A 21,613-nucleotide genomic window follows, 5' to 3' on the forward strand; every position below is an offset into this window, starting at 1 on the left:
CGGGATACAGGTACGGGAAACACTGGGAACTGGAAGACACTAGGAGACCATTTGCATAGACAAATTTGGGTACGACAACAACGCTCAGGCATGGGAAAAAGGGGCTAGGCCCTTCTTATAGTCCAGGGTGCTCATGGGCTAATTAAACCTTAAAGTCCGGTGCGCGCGCTGCCCCTTTAAGAGCGAGCACGAGCGTGCGCACGCACCCTACGGGACCCGGCCGAGATGAGCGGAAGTGAGAACTGGTGTCTCCTGAGGAGGAGACTGGGACCAGCGCTCGCAGATCCATGGCTGCGGCCGTCAGGAGGTGAGTGAGCCTGAGGGGGTTCTCTTCTTGTGTCCGCCTTCCGTTTCATGTGGTCGACCGCGAGCAGGATGGAGGATCGAGTCTGCTGCCAGATCTGCAGAAAGTCCCTAAAAGCAGTGTCAGCAGCTGGTACCTCGGACGTATCAGGCATCGGGAGAGGAATTTGTGGGTGTTGGCCATAGACAATAAAGAACGGCGTCTTCCTTGTGGACTCGCTGGTGTGATTATTGTATGAGAATTCAGCCCACGGGAGCAACTGCACCCAGTCATCATGCTGCTTGGAGATGAAGTGGCGTAGGTAGTTCTCCAAGATCTGATTGATCCTCTCGACCTGACCACTGGACTGAGGATGGTAGGCTGAGGAAAAGTCCATCTAGGAGTCCGCAGAGGGCTCTCCAGAACTTTGAGGTGAACTGAACCCCCCGATCAGACACAATATGCTGCAGCAAGCCATGCAGGCGGAAGGTGTGTTGGTTGAAAAGCTTGGCCAGTTGAGTAGCAGAAGGAAGACCGGTTAGAGGAACGAAGTGGGCCATCTTCGATAATCGATCCACCACCCAGATAGTACCGCATCCAGCAGAGAGAGGCAGGTCATTGATAAAGTCCATAGCTATATGCTTCCAGGGAGCAACGGCACAGGCAATGGCTGGAGCAGGCCAGCAGGTCTGGAGTGAACGACCTTGTTAGCTGCACACACTGAACAGGAAGAAACAAAGTCCATAATGTCTTTGGGCAGCGTGGGGGCACCAGAAATGACGGGCAATCAGATCTCGAGTCTTGCAAGAACCCGCGTGACCTGCCAGTCTAGAGGAGTGTCCCCAGCGGAGGATTCTCCCTCTGTCAGCCAGGCGCACAAATGTCCTCCCTGGAGGAATGTCCCCAACTTGCAGGGGGTTGACAGAGACAATGCAAGACGGATCAATAATGTTCTGTGGAATCTCCATGGTGTCTTCTGTCTCGAAAGACCTGGACAAGGCATCGGCCCTCACATTTTTTCAGCCGGGCGATAATGGAGCTCAAACTGGAACCTGGTTAAGAACAGCGACCACCTGGCCTGACGAGGATTCAGCCGTTGGGCCATCTGGAGATAGGTCAGATTCCTGTGGTTCGTAAAAATTAGGATAGGATGAGCTGCGCCCTCTTGTAGATGTCTCCACTCCTCCAGAGCCAATTTGATGGCCAGTAACTCCCGATCCCCAATCGAGTAGTTGCGTTCTGCGGAAGAGAAGAGCTTAGCGAAATATCCACATACCATTCACTTGCCCTCGGAACCTCTCTGGGACAGGAGTGCATCAGCACCGACAGAGGTGGCATCCACCTCCAACGAGAATTGTCGAGAAACATCTGGATGATGGAGGATAGAGGCTGATGTGAAGGCACTCTTCAGGCTATTGAATGCGGACTCTGCCTCAGGAGTCCACACCTTGGCGTTCATGCCCTTCATGGTGAGGTTAAAGATAGGAGAAATCAGTGAGAAGTTTGGGATGAACTGTCTGTGAAAATTGGCGAATCCCAGAAAGCGCTGTATGGCCCTCAAGCCTTGTGGGCGTGGCCATTCCAGGACGGACTTTACCTTTTCAGGATCCATCTCGAGACCTCGATTCGAGACGATGTAGCCCAGGAAGGGTAGAGCATCTTTCTCAAACACGCACTTCTCCAACTTAGCGTACAGACGATTCTCCCTTAACCGCAGGAAATTTTACGGACATGTCTCTGATGAGTTATAGGATCTGGAGAAAAAATAAAGATGTCATCAACGTAGACTACTACACAAACATAGAGGAGGTCACAGAAGATGTCATTAACGAACTCATGGAAGACCGGGGGAGCATTACACAGGCCGAAGGGCATTACTAGATACCGTGTTTCCCCGAAAGTAAGACAGTGTCTTACTTTCTTTTTATCCCCAAAAGCCCCACTATGTCTTACTTTCGGGGTATGTCTTACATTGGCAAAAAAATATTTTTTTTTTTTTTTTTTTTTTCACAAACTTTATTTAACTGTTTTACATTTTTTTTTTTAGTCCCACCAGGGGACTTCACTATGCGATGTGCCGATCGCATATATAATGCTTTGGTATACTTAGTATACCGAAGCATTATTGCCTGTCAGTGTAAAACTGACAGGCAACCTATTAGGTCATGCCTCCGGCATCGCCTAACAGGCAGATGCTGAAGGCAGACCTGGGGGTCTTTGTTAGACCCCCGGCTATCATGGAAACCCGACGGCGACCCGCGATTTGTTTGCGGGGGCGCCGATCGGGTGACAGAGGGAGCTCCCCCCTCTGTCAAACACATTAAATGCCGCTGTCACTATTGACAGCGGCATTTAATGGGTTAAACTGCCGGAATCGGCGCGCGCTTCGATTCCGGCAGTTGCAGCAGGAGCCAGGCTGTGTATAACAGCCGTGCTCCTGCCGCTGATCGCGTGGGTACAGTCTCAGTACCCGCGCTATCACAGGACGGATATATCCGTCCTCCGGCGCGAACTAGCAGCTGCTGAGGACGGATATATCCGTCCTTCGGCGTTAAGTGGGAGTGGAAGTGGGCAGGAGGCGGCAATACCCCCGTGTTTCCCCGAAAGTAAGACATATGTCTTACTTTCGGGGTACGGCTTATATTAGCCGACCCCCCTGAAACCCCCGATACGTCTTACAATCGGGGGTGTCTTACTATCGGGGAAACACGGTACTAGATATTAGATATTCATTCGTCAGCCCGGCGAATCCGGATCAGGTTGTAAGCCACACGCAGGTCTAGTTTGGAAAAAATCTTGGCACCACATATATGATCAAACAGTTCTGAGATCAATGGCAACGGATACTTATTTTTCACCGTAATCTGGTTGAGACCCGGTCGTCAATACAGGGACGCAGAGAACTATCCTTTTTCTTGGCAAAGAAAATCCCGACTCCTGCCGGGGAGGAAGATTTCCACATGAAGCGCTGCTCCAAGTTCTCTTTAACATAGGCGGACATGGACAGAGTCTCTGGTAAGGAGAGAGGATATACCCTACCATGGGGTAAGGATGCACCAGGAATCAGCTCGATAGGACAGTCATACGCCCGGTGTGGGGGCAGCGTCTCCGCCTCCCTCTTGCTGAAGATGTCCGAAAATGCAGCATAATGACCAGGCAATCCTGCCAATGACTGAGGCAGAGGAGGCTGAGCCGAACTAATCTGTCCCAGGCAACGGTTGTGACACTCGGGGCCCCACTGGAGAACATCTCCAGAGTTCCAGTCCAGGACTGGGGCATGTAATCGGAGCCAAGGCAGGCCCAGCAGCACAGGGTTAACGGCCTTGGACAAGATAAAGAACGATAACAGCTCGGAGTGGAGAGCTCCCACTTGGAGCCTCAGCGGCTTGGTCACAGCTATAACTGGGTCTGGCAGAGGTGGTCCATTTACCGATGCAACCGTCAATGGCCTCTCCAGAGGGGTAGTGGGTAATTGAAGAAGATCCGCCAGGTCTCTACAAATGAAATTAGCAGCAGATCCAGTGTCCAGATACGCAGAGACCCGATGCCTTTTCTCGCCGGACACTATGGTCACGGGTATGGACAATTTAGACTGAAGTCCTTTTTTACCTAAGGTTGTCTCTCCTAGCAACCCTAGGATTTGGGACTTTTGGGGACACACGCACAAGATGGCCTCCGAGGCCGCAATATAGACAAGAGTCCCGAATTGCGTCTGCGTTGTCTCTCTTGGGTAGATAGCTTAAACTGGTCCATCCTCACAGACTCCTTAGGAGGATCGGCACCTGAGGACAGCAGAGCTTGCTGCAAGGGTGGGACCGGACTAGGAAGGCCTCCCTCCCGAGCCTCTTGGAGCCGTGCTCGGATCCTCATATCAATCCGGGCGGACAGAATGATGAGGTCATCCAGGGTAGATAGTAGATCTCGAGGCGGCAAGTTCGTCCTTAATCTTAGGAGACAGTCCCTGCCAGAATGTAGCCACCAGGTCCTCATTGTTCCACAACAGTTCTCCCGCCAGGGTGCGGAAGTGGATGGCGTACTCGCCCACAGAGGTGTCTCCTTGGCATTGGTTTAGCAAGGAAGCCGCTACAGATGAGACTCGTCCAGGCTCCTCAAACACCATGCGAAAAGTCCGGAGGAAGCCCTGGAAGTCACGTGTCTCTGGTCCTTGTCTCTCCCAGATAGGATTCGCCCATGCGAAAACCTTGCCAGTGAGGAGAGAGATGATAAAAGCGACCCTTGCGCCATCAGACAAAAATGCCCTTGCATGCAGGCTGAAGTGGATCTGGCACTGGTTCAAAAATCCACAACAGGTACCTGCGTCTCCATCAGCGGTCAGGAAATGGCAAATAAAAACGGGGATCAACACTGCCAGGAGGTGTAGTCTGAGCATCAACACTGCCAGGAGGTGTAGGAGGAGGAACGACAGCTTGTGCCTCCTGCCGACGTGCGAGAATGTTCAGGGCCTGGAGGAGTTGGTCCTGTCGAGACCGGAGGTCCAGCATATCAGTCTGCATCTCTTGTGACGTCATCTTGGTCTTGGACCGACCAGCGGGGTCCATGACCTGAGCATACTGTCACATTGGGTTTGTGGACCCACTGGCCCGTACCGCCTTGGCGGTATGGCAGCTGGCAAACAGGGCGCAGGTAACAGTCTATAGTTCGTATAGGGTACCTGTGGCAGGTGGGACAGTAGCAAGGCAGGCTCGGCTGGGACTAGGCAGCAGACATACGTCAGGCGTGGTGTAGCAGGATAGGCGTGGTATGCAGCACAGCACCACTACAGCTCAGCATGGCACTTGACCAGGATAGCACGGGATACAGGTACGGGAAACACTGGGAACTGGAAGACACTAGGAGACCATTTGCATAGACAAACTTTGGGTACGACAACAACGCTCAGGCATGGGAGGAAGGGACTGGGCCCTTCTTATAGTCCAGGGTTCCCATGGGCTAATTAAACAAAAAAGTCTGGTGCGCGCGCTGCCCCTTTAAGAATGGGCACGAGGGTGCGTGTGCGCACCCTACGGGACCCGGTCGAGGTGAGCGGAAGTGAGCACTAGTGTCTCCTGAGGAGGAGACTGGGACCAGCGCTGGCCGTCAGGAGCTGAGTAAGCCTGACAGCCCGCGGCCATGTACTTGACATCCAGGATTTCCTTTACCTCGAACACATCGGAAGAACCACTGGCAGCAACTGCAGGACTAGGAGTTTTAGTGTAGGCTTCAGGAGGGACGGACACATGAAAGGAGTTGGGGATTTCGAGGGTAGGAGTCAGCCGAAGCTTATAGGAGACTGGGTTAATTTGATGCAGGATCTCAAATGGTCCAAGGAACCATCTGACGGTGCCCTTTAGATGTATATTGCTTGGGGACAGCCAGACTTTGGTACCCGGAAGATTCTGAGGCAGCTCTCTTCTCCGTGTATCCGCCTTTCGCTTCATGCGATCGACTGCCAGCAGAATAGAGAAATGGGTCTGTTGCCAGATTTGCAGAAAGTCCCCAAATGCAGAGTCAGCTGCGGGTACCTGTGATGTAGCCGACACAGGCAGAGGGATTCTAGGATGTTGACCGTACACAATGTAGAATGGTGTGGAAGTGGTGGACTCACTTGTGTGGTGGTTGTACGAGAACTCGGCCCATTGAAGAAACTGTACCCAGTCATCATGCTGCATTGAGATGAAGTGGCGGAGATAATTCTCCATGATCTGGTTAATCTTCTCGACTTGACCATTCGACTGGGGGTGATAGGCTGAGGACGAGTCCTATCTCACCTCCAGGAGTTTACAGAGGGCTCTCCAGAATTTTGAGGTGAATTTGACCCCCTGATCTGACACGATGTGAAGAGGCAAGCCATGCAAGCGGAAGATGTGCTGAATGAAGAGACTCGCCAGTCGGAGAGCAGAAGGTAGGCCGGTCAGCGGCATAAAATGTGCCATCTTCGAAAACCAGTCCACCACCACCCAGACAGTATTGCATCCTGCTGTGGGGGGAAGGTCTATGACAAAGTCCATCGCAATATGCTGCCAAGGGGCATTGGGTACAGGCAGATGTTGGAGCAGATCGGCAGGTTTGGAGTGAGCAACCTTTTTGGAAACACACCCAATACAGGAAGAGATAAAGTCCACAATATCTTTGGGGAGCGTGGGCCACCAGAAATGACGTGTTATCAGGTCTCGAGTCTTGCGAACATTAACGTTCCCAGCCAGTTTGAAGCTGTGTCCCCAGCGGAGAATTCTTCTCCTGTCTGCCATCCAAACAAAGTCCTCCCTGGAGGGATGTCTCTAACGTGCAAAGGATTTGCCGTGACAATGCAGGACGTGTCTATGATACTTTGAGGGGACTAAACAGTATCCTCTGTTTCAAATGACCTGGATAAGGCATCGACCCTCACAGTTTTTGTCAGCGGGACAGTAGTGGAGCAAAAATTGGAAACGGGTGAAGAGCAGCGACCACCTGGCTTGACGGGGGTTTAGCCGTTTTCCACTCGTCACCTTGACGAATTCGGATTAGGTTGTAGGTCCCATTCAAGTCTAGTTTCGAGAATATCTTGGCTTCTCATATGTGATCAAAGCAAGGAGAGGGGGTATATACGACCACGGGGAGGTGAGGCATCAGGAAACAGTTCAATCGGGCAGTCGTACACCTGGTGTGGGGGAAGCATCTCAGCCTCTTTCTTGCCAAAGACGTCCGCAAAATGAGTAGGTAGTCCTGTCAACGACTGAGACATAGGAGACAGAACAGGACGAACCTGTAGAAGGCAGCGGTGGAGACATTTGGAGCCCCACTGGAGAACCTCTCCGGAATTCCAGTCCGAGGGCCGGAGCATGAAGCCAGAGCCAGGGCAGGTGATGACTTTGGGCAAAAGAAAGGTAATCTGCGCGGTATGATGCAATCCTACTTGGAGCTTCAGTGGCTTGGTCTCGGACATGATGGGGTCGGGCAGAGGAAGTCCATTCACCGAGGCAACAATCAGGGTTGTCTCCAAGGGAACCGTCGGCAACTGGAGCTGATCCACTAAGTTCTGTTGGATGAAGTTTTCCGTGGACCCGGAGTCCAGGTAGGCAGAGACCCGATTCGTTTTCTCACCAGACACTATGGTCACGGGAATGGACAATTTGGGAGAGAGTTTATTATTTAGTCCTTTTCCTTCTAGGATTGCCTCTCCAACCAATCCTAGGCTCTGGGGCTTTAGAGGCTTTTGGGGACAAAGACGCACAAAATGGCCTCCGAGGCCGCAATACAGATTGAATCCCGAAGTGCGTCTGTGATGTCTCTCCAGCACAGACAACTTGAGATGGTCTATTTGTGATGGCTCCTCTGGTCGAACCACTGATGAGGGCAGCTGGAGTTGCTGGAAAGTAGGAGCCAGCCTGGGCAATCTCCTGACCCGGTAAATCTCTTGAGACCGTTCTTGGATCCTCATGTCAATCCGGGTGGCTAGCCGGATGAGGTCATCTAGGGTAGAGGGTAGATCTCAAGCGACAAGCTCGTCTTTGATATCGGAGGAAAGACCTTGCCAGAATGTAGCCACTAAGGCTTCGTTGTTCCAGATCAGCTCTGCAGCCAGGGTACGGAAATTAATGGTGTACTCGCCCACGGAGGTGTCTCTTTGGCGAAGGGTCAGCAGGGATGCAGCCGCTGAAGAAACTCGCCCAGTTTCCTCAAATACAGTGCGCAAAGTTTGTAAGAAACACCGTAGGTCACGGGTCACTGGTCCCTGTCATTCCCAGATGGGGTTCGCCCATGCCAGGGCCTTGTCAGTAAGGAGAGAATCTTTAAATGCGACCCTTGTGCCATCAGAAGGAAATGCACTGGTATGTAGGGTGAAGTGAATCTGACACTGATTCAGAAATCCCCTGCAGGTCCTCGCGTCTCTGTCATAATGGGGATGCAATGGCAGAGAGAATAGCAAATTTGTACTGCCAGGAGGTATAGTAGGAGGAGCAGCAGCAGCAATAAGAGCAGGTGCCGGGAAGGTTGCAGCTTGCGTATCCATCCGATGCGCAATAATGTTCACCGCCTGGAGGAGTCGGTCCTGTTGTGACCGAAGGTCAAGCATCTCCGGCAGCATGGCTTGTGACATTGTCGCGGTCTTGGGTTGACCAGCGGGGTCCATGGCCTGAGCGTACTGTCACGATCTGTGGGTATGTGGACCCACTGGGCCATACCGCCGTAGCGGGATAGCAGCTGGCCAACAGAGTACTAAGTCAATATATAAATAGTCCAAGCACAACGGTACCTGTAGTGGTTCAGACAATAGAAATGGCTAGGCACAGATGGGAACTTGACAGCAGACACCAGACATGGTGTAACACAGCAGGCGGAACCGGCAGCACAACACGACAGATTCAAAGGCACAGGAACAAATAGCATGGGATACAAGGTACAGGTAGCAGGGCACGCGTAACAACGGGAACAGGACAACATTAAGGGACCATTTGTAAGACTAACATGGGAATACTAACAATGCTCAGGCAATGAGCAAAGGGGCAGGACCCTTCTTATAGTCCAGGATGATCATTGGACTAATTACTAATGTTTTGCATGTGCGTGCGCTTGCGCTTTAAGGCCTAGCGTGAGCGTGCGTGCGCACCCTATGGGACACAGAAGAGTGGAGCGGAAGTGAGCGCTGGCGTCTCCTGGGGAGATGTGGGCCAGCACTCACCAGACCATGGCTGCGGCCGTCGAGGGGTGGGTAATCCCGACGGTCCGCGGCCATGGATGTTACACATATCTTCCAAATATACCCAAACATCGAAATTCCATAGCTTCTGCCATCCAACAGTATTTTGAACTCAATACCTCTCCGGAGAGTTCTGCTTCTACACTCTGGTGTTGTCATAAAGCGTGATAAGAAGAGTGTTTATTAAATTAGCTGGTTATGAAAAGAAAAAAACGGGAATCTCATAGACATTCCATACTGACATTATTTAGAAAATTCGAATAAACTTAGACTCACTGAGCATATCACCTCTCAAATTCAAGACCTTCATAAACAGCTACACTTACTTATGTTATATAAATACGAAATGGCACTTAAAAAGTTAAAAGCACATTTCTATGTTGCTGGGGACAGGGCAGGAGCTACTCTCATTAGAAAAGTATTTCTCTTGAAGAAGTAGAAAAAGCTATTAGGACTATTAAACTTTTAAAAGCACCAGGTCCAGATGGGATACCGGGGGAATATTATAAAACATTTTATACTTATGTGTCCAGTGCCTTAGCTCAGGTGTTTTAAAGCTTCAGTGAAAACAGGCTCTTTTCCTAGGGAAATGTTGTCTTCTACAATTATTACTCTTCTGAAACCTGGGAAACCCCCTACTTCACCAGGCAATTTTAGGCCAATATTTATTTTTTTGCAAAAATTTTACCTATGAGACTGGATCCCCTTCTCCCTTCAGTAATTGCAATTGATCAGGTGGGTTTTGTGATGAGTAGAAAAGCCACGGACGGCACTAGGAGGATGATTGACTTAATTCAAGTAGCTCAATCTCTTACCACACCTACAGTATGGATTCCCTTAGATGCAGAAAAGGCTTATGACAGGGTTCATTGGGGATTCCTGTCAAAGGTCCTTATAAAATTTGTGTTTATGGGATGGATCCACAGGGCTATAATGTCTATGTATACTTTGCAATCAGCACAAATTTACATTTCAGGTATACTCTCACAATCTTTCTCCCTAACAAATGGAACGAGGCAGGGATGCCCACTTTCCCTATTAATTTTTATTTTATTAATGGAATCATTTGCTTCATTAATATGTTCCCCATATAACATTAGAGGAATATCTATTGGAAATATACAACATAAAGAAGGTTTCTATGCAGATGATGTGATTTTAATCGTGTCTTCTCCGGTACAATCGCTCATATATTAGCAAGCATTACTACCATTAGTAAAGTCTCAAATTATAAAATGAATAATGCCAAATCTGCGATGTTACCTATTCACATATCTAAATCTTTTAAAAAATGTATCTCTAAATTGGTTTCATTCAGTTGGGCTGATGACCATATCCCATAGCTAGGAATTTAATACAAATATAATGATGATTTCTCTTGGCTCAAATACCCACAAAATCTCTCTCAGACCGGAGCAGGCAAAACTAAATTGGGTATGATCCAACTAATACCCTAAATGACATATATAAAGTACAGTTAAGTTTACCGCTCAGACGGTGCTGGTAACAGTCCAATATCATTCAGTATGGACACTCTCTCCCAGAAAAATGCAGTGGACAATCCACAATCCAATGAGGGTGTGGATGGAAATTCTTATCCTTGTAGTTCCACTAAGCTCCTTATCGTCTCTCCCCACATTCAAAGAACTCCTGGTAGGAAAAGGATCTTATGTCTCTAATAGATGGAAAAAGGAAGACACATAGTGCAACACCCTCTGAAAAAAGATTGCTCCACGCCAAGTTTAATCCATACTCACAGAAGTAACAAGAAATAAAAGCAGAGTAAAAATCTTTACAATTTCTAGGCGGCACGCCAAACACTCTCGGGCGAGAATGTTTGGCGTGCCGCCTAGAAATGTTAAAGATTTTTACTTACCTTGATGTTTTTATTTCTTGTTACTTCTGTGAGGATGGATTAAACTTGGCGTGGAGCAATCTTTTTTCAAAAGGTGTTGCACTATGTGTCTTCCTTTTTCCATCTATTAGAGACATAAGATCCTTTTCCTACCAGGAGTTCTTTGAATGTGGAGAGAGACGATAAGGAGCTTGGTGGAACTACAAGGATAAGAATTTCCATCCACACCCTCATTGGATTGTCCACTGCATTTTTCTGGGAGAGAGTGTCTATACTGAATGATATTGGACTGCTAGGAATTTAATAGACGACAAATCCATCTGATATGGTTAATTCCAAAGATCTACTCTCCTCTATTAAGGATCAATTACAACAGGTCTCTGACGCCATTATCTCTTGGCTAAGTAGAATTAACCTGGTTAAAATGTGGCCCATGCCAAAAATCCTTTACTACTTGCAAACTATTGCCCTATAGGTGCCCTTAGTGATCATAAATAAAAAGCAAGCTACTCTTCTCAAATTTGTATAGGTTAATAAAAGAGCATGTATTTATGAAAGTTTAGTGAGAACTCAAATGTATATTTGTATTATTTAGCATCGGCCTTAGCAGCTATTAAATATTGTTGGGACCCGGGGGTAAATACTTAATGGAAACAAACTGAATGTGCCTATGTCCCTAAAAATGATATAAAGGCTACTCTGCTAGGTACAATGGTTGAAACGCAAGTTAATATACGCTTATTGACCACTACTAGACATATGTCCCAAGTTTGGTGTAAAGCACTTCTGGTGTATAAAATATATTTCTGTTCCGTGAAAATTGTCCTGATTTATCTATCTCACTAGATCCCCCATATCAACCTCTCTTTGTCGATTAGGATGGAGGTGGGACGGATTTCGGATTTATATGATAACTCGCGGTTTTGTTCCTTTACCGAGTTACAAAGTAAATTTGACATCCCCAGAAACCAGTTGTTTGTCTTTTTACAAATCTGGCATTTTCTTTCAAATAATTTAGCAGCCTTTCAGTCATCTGGAGCTCCTCACTATTTCAAAGGTTTTCAGATTCTGGGAAGACCTCATTGAAAGGATTGGCCTCGGCCTACATCTCTTTAGCTAAGGCTTCGTTCACATCTGCATCAGGGTTCCGTTCATGGGTTTCGTCAGACATTTCCATCAGGGGAACCCATGAACAGAAACCAAATGGAAACCATAGCTTTCCGTTTGCACTACCATTGATTTCAATGGTAATGCTTCCGTTGCTAATTGTTTCAGCTATAACCTGATCTAGGGAGTCAGAAGAGGGATAGCTAAGTAACAGGTCTTTCAGGGCGTTCGACAGACCCAATCTAAACTGGCACCTCAAGGCAGGGTCATTCCACCGAGAAGCTACACACCACTTCCTAAAGTCAGAACAGTACTCCTCAACGGGTCTCTTACCCTGACGTAAGGTCACCAACTGATTCTCGGCAAAGGCAGTCTTGTCAGTCTCGTCATATATGAGCCCGAGAGCGGAAAAAAAAAGATCAACAGAGGAAAGTTCAGGGGCGTCAGGAGCCAAGGAGAAGGCCAATTCTTGGGGCCCGTCCTGGAGCCAGGACATAATTATACCCACTCGCTGGCTCTCAGAACCTGAGGAGTGGGGCTTTAAATGGAAATAGAGCCTACAGCTCTCCCGAAAGGAGATAAAAGTCTTCCGGTCCCCTGAGAACCGGTCAGGCAACTTGAGGTGGGGTTCAAGAGGTGAGGTGGGGGGCACTACCAGGGTAGCATCATGCTGGTTGCCCTTCTGAGCCAGGGCTTGGACCTGTAGGGAGAGGCCCTGCATTTGCTGAGCCAGGGTCTCAAGGGGGTCCATAGTTGTGTCAGGGACCAGGGTAGAAAAGGTATATGGGCCTGTGATTATGTAATGACGGGGTAGGGAGACAGACAAGTGAGACCTAATCTACCCGCCACTCAGTCCCTGCCTACTTGCAACGACCCGTCCTAGGCGACGGCGTACAACTGGGCGACGGTCCCTACGCTCAATAAGTGCACGACAGGCAAACAGACAAGGGTACACAGAAGCTAAGGGAAATGGGGCAGTTGCCCACGGCAACACAGCGAGCAACAAGAGTAGTGAACGAGCCGAGTCAAACCAGGAGTGCACGAGGTACAAATCACAGAGCAGGAGCGTAGTCAGTAAAGCCAGGGTCAAAAATGAAGCAAGGTAAATAATCCTAGCAGGAGCAGCAGAGCCAGGAAACAGAAAAGAATCACAGGCAAAGGAGGAGGAGGAAATGCAGGTATAAATAGACAGAGGGCGGGAGCTAGCTCCGTCTGGCCAGGCTGTAATAGGCTCTCCCACTCCTCAGCCTCCCAGCCTGACTGGTAGAAGATTGTGTCACTCTCTCAGACTTAGGAGCAGGTGCAGACTGATTACCCACGGGCGTCGACACAGAAGCTGTGTCTGGCAGATCCTTTACAGTGAAACAGGGAGTTGATCCAGTCGGACCATAATGGAGTTTACAGCCCCAAGGAGTTGATCCTAACCTGCCCGTAAGTCATGCATATCCGTCTGTATCCTCTGAACTGCTGTCTTAGGCTTACCAGCGGGTTCCATGGCCTAAGCGTACTGTCACGATCTAGGGTTATGTGGATCCACTAGGCCGCTCCGCCATAGCAGAGAGGCAGCTGACCAACTCACAGTCTACGCACAAAGTCTATGGTAAGAGTGTAGCACACGGGTACCTGGGATAGTCCGGATGGCGGCAAGGGCTCTGGCACAGATGGGGCTGGAGGTGGTGGGTTGCGCAGACATGGCGGATGGTATCCAGAATGACAGGCGACAGCAGACGTGGAGTATTCCAGCAGGCGAGGCAAAGTACGACTCAGGTACTATACAGGCTCGGAACAAGGCACAGCACGGGATATAGGAGGCAGGACAAGGGACCACTGGGAGCAGGAAAATACTAAGGGACTGTTTGCAATACAGACATGGGAAAACTACAACAACGCTCAGGCAGGGAGTGGAAGGGCAGAGCCCTTCTTATAGTCCAGGATGGGCAGGGGTTGATTATGGAACTTTAAACATGTCCGCGTGCACACCATACCAGTAAGAACAGGACCAGACAGCCGCGAGTGCTTTCGTCTCCTCGGAGGTAGACGCCGGCAGGAAGACAACAGACTGTGGTCGTAGGCGTCGCCAGGTAAGGAACGGCGGCGGTCCACGGCCATGACAATATCTTAATTGCTAGGTGCAGAAGTTAAACCAAATCCTGCATTAACCTTATTAGATATGCAGTTGGATTCCATTGCTCTAAAATTTAGATGGCCAGTTGATCATATTCATATTGCCTCTAGATTCAACATTGCAAAAAAAGATGGAAAACAGCTGATGCATTGAATCTTTCAGAGGCGCTTAACAGAGTTTTCCTTCACTTTCAATATGAGTTACAGTTTGCAACTTCAAAGGGATATAGACAACAATGTTTGACCAATTGGGCCCCCTGGACAGATTTGCCCCATGTACGACTGCTCCTCTACAAACATTCTACACAGTCTAATCACATTATTATGACTACCTCCTACTTTTGACGTCAGCAGCGCGTAGCCCATGAAGGAAGTGATGAGTCGTGGGCTGGCTTGTTGGGTATATAAGGTGTGCGATAGGCTGTCTGAATACATATCACTCACTGTTGCCATGGGTAAAATGGGCGATTAATCAGAGTTGCAAAAAGGGATGATTATTGGCTTTTCGGGCCAAGAGTTGCAGTATTTCTCAAACAGCGCACTTTGTGAACTGTTCGTGTGCTGCTGTGGTGAAAGTGTATCATGAGTGGACAAATGGCACCATTGGGAATAACTAAGTGGAAACTGCGGAGCATCACGTGCCATTGATGTGACAGCTGAACGTCGGTTACAAAGGTTCGCTAGGGCCGAACGACACGCTATATTGGAGCAGCTCACCGTGAAAATCAACCAGGGGGCTGCCAGACGTGTCTAAAACAACAGTTCAGCGAACCCTGCTGCGTATGGGGCTCTGAAGCAGGGGGATGTTCACTGCTCCTATGCTAAGGTGCACCGGAAAAAAACAAAACGCTACAATTTGCACGGCAGTATTGAAATTAGACCACCGATGATTGGCAAAGGGTTGCCTTCTCAGATGAGTCACGTTTTCTGATTCATCGAACGGATGGACGTTGGCGTGTCAGGCGAGAAACATCAGAAAGCAAACACACTGCAACCATTACTGGAAGAACACAAGCTGGTGGCGGCAGCGTTATGGTCTGGGGAATTTAGGATGCACTGCAGTTAGCATGGCTCCAGATACCTAAGAAAACCTACCAGCACCTTTTTGAGTCACCCCAGCCCGTCTAGCTGCTTTCCGTGCTGCACACGGTGGTTACTCTAGATATTAGCTGGTGGTCATAATAATGTGACGACTGTGTATTAGTCTATAACACTTTGTAAGTTCTTACCTTAAAGGGTAACTAAATGTTTGACAAACTTCTAACATGTCATAGTGACATGTCAGAAGTTTTGATTGGTGGGGGTCCGAGCACTGAGACCCCCACCAATCGCTAAAACGAAGTAGCAGAAGCGCTTGTGCGAGCGCTCAGCTGCTTAGTTTCTGTTTGGCTTTTTCCGGAAAGCCAATGTATCGGAGTACGGGCTCATAGACTTTCTATTGGGTCCGTACTCCGATACATTGATTTCCTGAAAAAGCCGAACAGACACGAAGCGTCTGAGCGCTCACACCAGTGCTTCTGCTGCTTTGTTTTAGCGATCGGTGGGGGTCTCAGTGCTCGGACCCCCATCAATCAAAACTTCTGACATGTTACTATGACAGGTCAGAAGTTTGTCAAACGTTTAGTTACCCTTTAATATGTTACTCTATTATCATATGTTTTGCTCAAGGGAGCGTCATTTATTTCTAGTACAATGTATTATTAAACCTCACCACCACCACTTTGTTTAACCTCTTCCCGCGCCACGATGTACTATTGCGTCGTGGTGGGGGAGGTAATGTTCAGAGCGGGCTCACCCGCGACACCGCCCCCCCCCCCCCTGTAACTTCTCCCTCTCCTGGCAGGCTGTCAGAGAGGGAGAATAGCAATAGTAGTAATAAAACACACACACTTTTTTTATCTCCATTAAATAGATTTCTATCTATCTATCTATCTATCATCTATCTACTATCTATCTGTCTATCTGTGCATGTATCTATCTGTGTATCTATTTATCTATCTATCCATCTGTGTATCTAACTACAGTTAGGTCCAGAATTATTTGGACAGTGACAAGTTTTATAATTTTATCTGTTTACCAAAACATATTGAATATACAGTTATATAATCAATATGGGCTCTCAGCTCTAATTTGAGGGTTTTCACATCCTAATTTGAGGAAGGGTTTAGGAATTACAGCTCTTTAATATGTAGCTGCCTCTTTTTCAAGGGACCAAAGGTAATTGGACAATTATCTCAAAAGCTATCTTCATGATTTGGGCTCTGCATGCCACCACATTGGATTTGAAATGAAACAACTGATATTCAATTGAAGTGTAGACTTTCTGGTTTAATTCAATTTAATTGATGTGCCAAAAGGAAGTCATTAAAAAAAACGGTGATCACATTTGTTGATATTTGTTAGAGTTGGGATCATTCATAAAAGCGGACAGTGGAACAAACGGCTAAAGTAAAAAAACTGTAAGAGTTAAGTGCCCAATAGTCATACACTAAAACAAAAACATTATAGATAGATAGATAGATAGATAGATAGATAGATAGATAGATAGATAGATAGATAGATAGATAGATAGATAGATAGATGTCCTGACAAGCAACAAAATGTTGTATACTAGTGTCACACATATTGCAACATTTTTATAAAAGGTTTTTCAGCATCTCAAAGTAGAAACAAATAATAGATACCTACAACTGTGAATACCTGTTATAAATGGTATCTTGTATTGTGAGTATGTGGTACGACTGGCATAAATTAGCACAATTTTTCCAAGTGGAAAATGTGGTTAGTCCATTATGTTGGTTACAATTTTCTAATTGGATTAGCAGAGGTTTCATATTTTGAGTTGAGTGAGACTTTAATAATCAGCCATCAATAATCTTATTTCATTATTATACTATTAAGCTGATATATCACTTCATTCATATTGTCAATTTTTTTTTTCAGGAGTATAAGCGCAAATTGGCAAGGGTTTCCCAAGTCCGCAGAGAACTGCGTCTACGCATCCAAAATCTGCCAGATCTTTCACGTCTACCAAATGTTACTGGCAGTAGAGTCCATTTGCCATATGCTGGAGATCTCTACAATGACGATTGACAGGAAACCTTGAGGTCACGTATCCATGATGGCTGAACATTTCCGGCTTAGAATAAGTGAATTTTGTTAGTATTTTTGTATGACAGTGTGGTTTAATGAAGACATTTGGGTGTAAATAAAACATTTACAGTGTGTTAAAATATGATCCCCGTTCCTATCAAAAGACCCGAGTTAAAGTTCTGTGAATAATGTCACTAGGTCACTATTCAACAACTTCGGTTGCCATTGTACAGTGTGTTAAACTATGTTTTATTTTGTTTAATGTAAATTATTGTAATGCATTTCTGTATATACATATCTGCAACTTCCTTTATAATGAAAGAGCCTGTATATTATTGCTTAATCATTACAAAACAATTCATACATTTTCTCAGCCCTGGTTTAATTTTTTTTTTCGGAATTCAGACTTTTTGCCTACAGTGCAACACACATCTGTACAAACCTAGGCACATTTAAGAGGGCCACAATTTTACTGAACCAAACATATCACCAGTAGAACTGCTAGGGTCCACGTGTTGCAGCCCCATTATGGACCCTTGTGTGGTCCTTTTATAGCATTGTGAAACTGGCCATAGGCTTTAAACATCAGGAGGGAAAAAAACCTGAGGGGAGTGATTTTCCTGCATTCTCCTAATAGAATTTAATCCTGTTTTTAAAATTAAAAGCTCCAACAAAGACACATAATTCTCATGTCTGAATAAAGTCTTAAAGATGGTTTCACGCACATTGTTTTTTTGAATCCACTCCTGACTTTTCCTCAAAAAACTGTATCAAAAGCTTTAGTGTTTTTCCAAAAAACGCTGTGTGTGAAGCCACCCTAATAGATAAGAATGGAGTTTTCCTTTAATGCCCAAGCAAAACTATAAAACATGCTGCATCTCTAAGGGCACCCACAGATGTAGCGGATTGGTTATGGATTTTCTACAGCAAGATATGCAGATTTTGCTGCGGATTTCACCCCTTCTACATAGAAAAGGATGACATCCACAATGAACACCAAGAAGAATATGAGTATGCTGTAGATTTGAAAATCCGCAGAATTCCCTAATTTCTGTGCGAAAATGTTCAGCAGCATGTGTATAAGATTTTTTAAATTTCATCCACTTGCCTGCTAAAGTCTTCCGCTGCAGATTTTCCATCCACATTTCTGGGCGGAAAATACGCTACAAATCTGCTACGTGTGCAGGGGGCCATATGCAGATGATTTTATTACAGAAATGAATGACCACAGAAATTCTATTTTTAAAACAGTTAAGCTTTAACCAGGATTAGAATAAAGAATCTGCTTTTTTTTTTCAACCGCGGGCTGTCTGGCATTGCAGTTCACCACTATTTAAGTCAATGGGACTAAGTCTGTGATATCAGATACAACCGATGTACAAGAGTGGCGTTGTTTCCGGAAAAAGACTTAACAACCCCATTGGATATTTTTGCACATAGCAGAAAAATCTCCCTGCGGATTCCGGCGCTAATCTGTGGAAAATCTGCATCATACTCATGTGGAATTTGTTGCGGGTTTCACCCAACTCATTTAAAAAAGTGAAATCTGATGTGAAAATCCACAACAGAATTTTTCCACAGGGTTTTTCCATTATATTTGGTAAAATCTCATCCACTTTGCTGCTACTGCAATACGCCCGAAAATCCAGATGGAAAATCTGCAGCACTGCTCCTCCTTGTGAACACACTCTATAAGTGCACCATCCTAGCACAGAAGTGGAAATTAAAGAGGCTCTGTCACCACATTATAAGTGCCCTATCTCCTACATAAGGTGATGGGCGCTATAATGTAGATTACAGCAGTGTGTTTATTTAGAAAAACTATCTATTTTCACCACGTTATGAGCGATTTTAGCTTTATGCTAATGACTTTCTTAATGCCCAACTGGGCGTGTTTTCACTTTTGACCATGTGGGCGTTGTGGAGGGAAGTGTATGACGCTGACCAATCAGTGTCATACACTTCTCTCCATTCATTTAATCAGCGCATAGTGATCTTGCTAGATCAGTATGTGCAGTCACTTACTTACACATTAACGTTGCTGAAGTGTCTTGACAGTGAATAGACATTCCTTCCAGCCAGGTCGGGATGTCTATTCACAATCCCGACACTTCGGTAACGTTTGTGACAAACATTTGTTTTGTAAACACTTCCAAATTCAGTTCTATAAATTAGTTTTATTCATAAACAGTTAGGTCCAAAATTATTTGGACAGTGACACAATCTTCATGATTTGGGCTCTGCATGTCACCACATTGGATTGGAAATGAAACAACTGAGATGCAATTGAAGTGTAGACTTTCAGGTTTAAGACAAGATGTTGAACATAAATATAATGTGAATCCCATGGACATCTCCAAACGCTGGGTTTCCTCCTTTGTGATGCTTTGCCAGGCCTTTACTGCAGCTGTCTTCAGTTGTTGCTTGTTTGTGGGTCTTTCTGCCTTAAAGAGGCTCTGTCACCAGATTTTGCAACCCCTATCTCCTATTGCAGCAGATCGGCGCTGCAATGTAGATAAGAGTAACGTTTTCTTTTTTTAAAAACGAGCATTTTTGGCCAAGTTATGACCATTTTTATATTTATGCAAATGAGGCTTTCTAAAGTACAACTGGGCGTGTTTAAAGTTAAAGTACAACTGGGCGTGTATTGTGTATGTACATCTGGGCGTTTTTACTTCTTTTACTAGCTGGGCGTTGTGAATGGAAGTGTATGATGCTCACGAATCAGCATCATCCACTTCTCTTCGTTACCACCCAGCTTCTGGCAGTGCACAGACACACAGCGTGTTGTCGAGAGATCACGCTGTGACGTGACTTCCTGCCCCAGGTCCTGGATCGTGTCGGACGAGCGAGGACATATCGGCACCAGAGGCTACAGTTGATTCTGCAGCAGCATCAGCGTTTGCAGGTAAGTAGCTACATCGACTTACCTGCAAACGCTGATGCTGCTGCAGAATCAAATGTAGCCTCTGGTGCCGATGTGTCCTCGCTCGTCCGACACGATGCAGGACCTGGGGCAGGAAGTAACGTCACAGCGTGATCTCTCGAGAACACGCTGTGTGTCTGTGCAATGCCAGAAGCTGGGTGGTAACGAAGAGAAGTGGATGATGCTGATTCGTCAGCATCATACACTTCCATTCACAACGCCCAGCTAGTAAAAGAAGTAAAAACGCCCAGATGTACATACACAATACACGCCCAGTTGTACTTTAACTTTAAACACGCCCAGTTGTACTTTAGAAAGCCTCATTTGCATAAATATAAAAATGGTCATAACTTGGCCATAAATGCTCGTTTTTGAAAAAAAATAACGTTACTCTTATCTACATTGCAGCGCCGATCTGCTGCAATAGGAGATAGGGGTTGCAAAATCTGGTGACAGAGCCTCTTTAAGTTTTGTCTTAAGAAAGTGTAATGCATGCTCGATCGGGTTGAGATCTGTTCATTGACTTGGCCATTGCAGAATATTCCACTACTTTGCCTTAAAGGGGTTGTACATTTTTGAAAAACATGCAATACCTATTAAATATTTATTAAAGTATTTTTTAAATATACTTACCGTCTCAAAGTTGCAGATGTCTCCTAGTTCCGTCTAGTGTCACGTGACTCCGCCACCATCGGAACTTTTCTCTTCCGCAGACATCTTGTTCGGCCTTTTTCAATCCTGACTTCCGGATGAGCACCTTCCGGTCTTCCTGCTTCTTCTCTTCTGAATGACGTCTTCCCCTTGCGCCTACGCATGCGCACTAAACTACAATCTTTTGTGCATGCGCATTGAAAGCAATTTCATTGCGCATGCGCATTTAACAGTAAGTTCATTGTGGCTGTGTTCGAGGCATCCTAAGCCTCCTCAATTCCCACCCCGTTCTTTGATTACGCCTCAATGCGAGCACTTTTTTATTGATGGTATCTACAGTGCTAATGAATACGTGAATTCATGTTATTCCTCAGTGTATCACTGTAGATACCATCTTTGTGGGGCGTGCGGGCACTGAGGGATAACATGAATGAAAATAAAATAGTGCTCGCATTGAGACGTAATCTAAAAAAGGACCGGGCAGGTACTTAGGAGGCTTTAGACCAATAAGATGCATCGAACACAGGCGCAATGAACAGACTTTTAATGCGACTTGTGCATTGAAATTGCTTTCATTGCGCATGCACAAAATCTTGTAAACAAACCACAATATAAACAATAGAGTGTAAAGCTTTTTTAAATATATAAAATTGTTCAACCCCTTAACGACCGCCCACCGTCTTTTTACGGCAGGCAGTGCATGTGCTTAGTCTACAGTGACGTCTTTTAGCGTCACGGTAGAAGAGGCTGATGAGTGCTCCTGTGAGGGTTTATCCTCTAAGCAGGAGCTGTAACTAACAGCTCCTGATCTTAAAGAAGACTGCTGAATACAGCTGGGGTCGGAAAACATTCGGACCCCAGCTGTTTAACCCTTTGATCGCCGCAGAAAGATCA

At 46.4% G+C, this 21,613-nt stretch overlaps 1 protein-coding gene across 2 annotated transcripts in view; it reads left to right on the forward strand.

The window, feature by feature from the left end:
• The window catches only part of RPRD1A (regulation of nuclear pre-mRNA domain containing 1A), a 116,227-nt gene extending 96,618 nt beyond the window's left edge, over positions 1–19,609 (forward strand). Inside the window, exon 7 of one of the 2 annotated variants that reach the window (XM_075826836.1) lies at positions 16,993–19,609. In XM_075826836.1, the coding sequence (XP_075682951.1) occupies positions 16,993–17,142 (150 nt within the window). In that variant the 3' untranslated portion in view covers positions 17,143–19,609. The remainder of the gene's footprint in view (positions 1–16,992) is intronic. The other variant, XM_075826837.1, reaches the window with a different exon arrangement.
• The last annotated feature ends 2,004 nt before the right edge of the window (positions 19,610–21,613 follow it).

The sequence above is a fragment of the Rhinoderma darwinii genome, chromosome 5, assembly GCF_050947455.1.
Source record: "Rhinoderma darwinii isolate aRhiDar2 chromosome 5, aRhiDar2.hap1, whole genome shotgun sequence".
Lineage (NCBI taxonomy): Eukaryota > Metazoa > Chordata > Amphibia > Anura > Rhinodermatidae > Rhinoderma > Rhinoderma darwinii.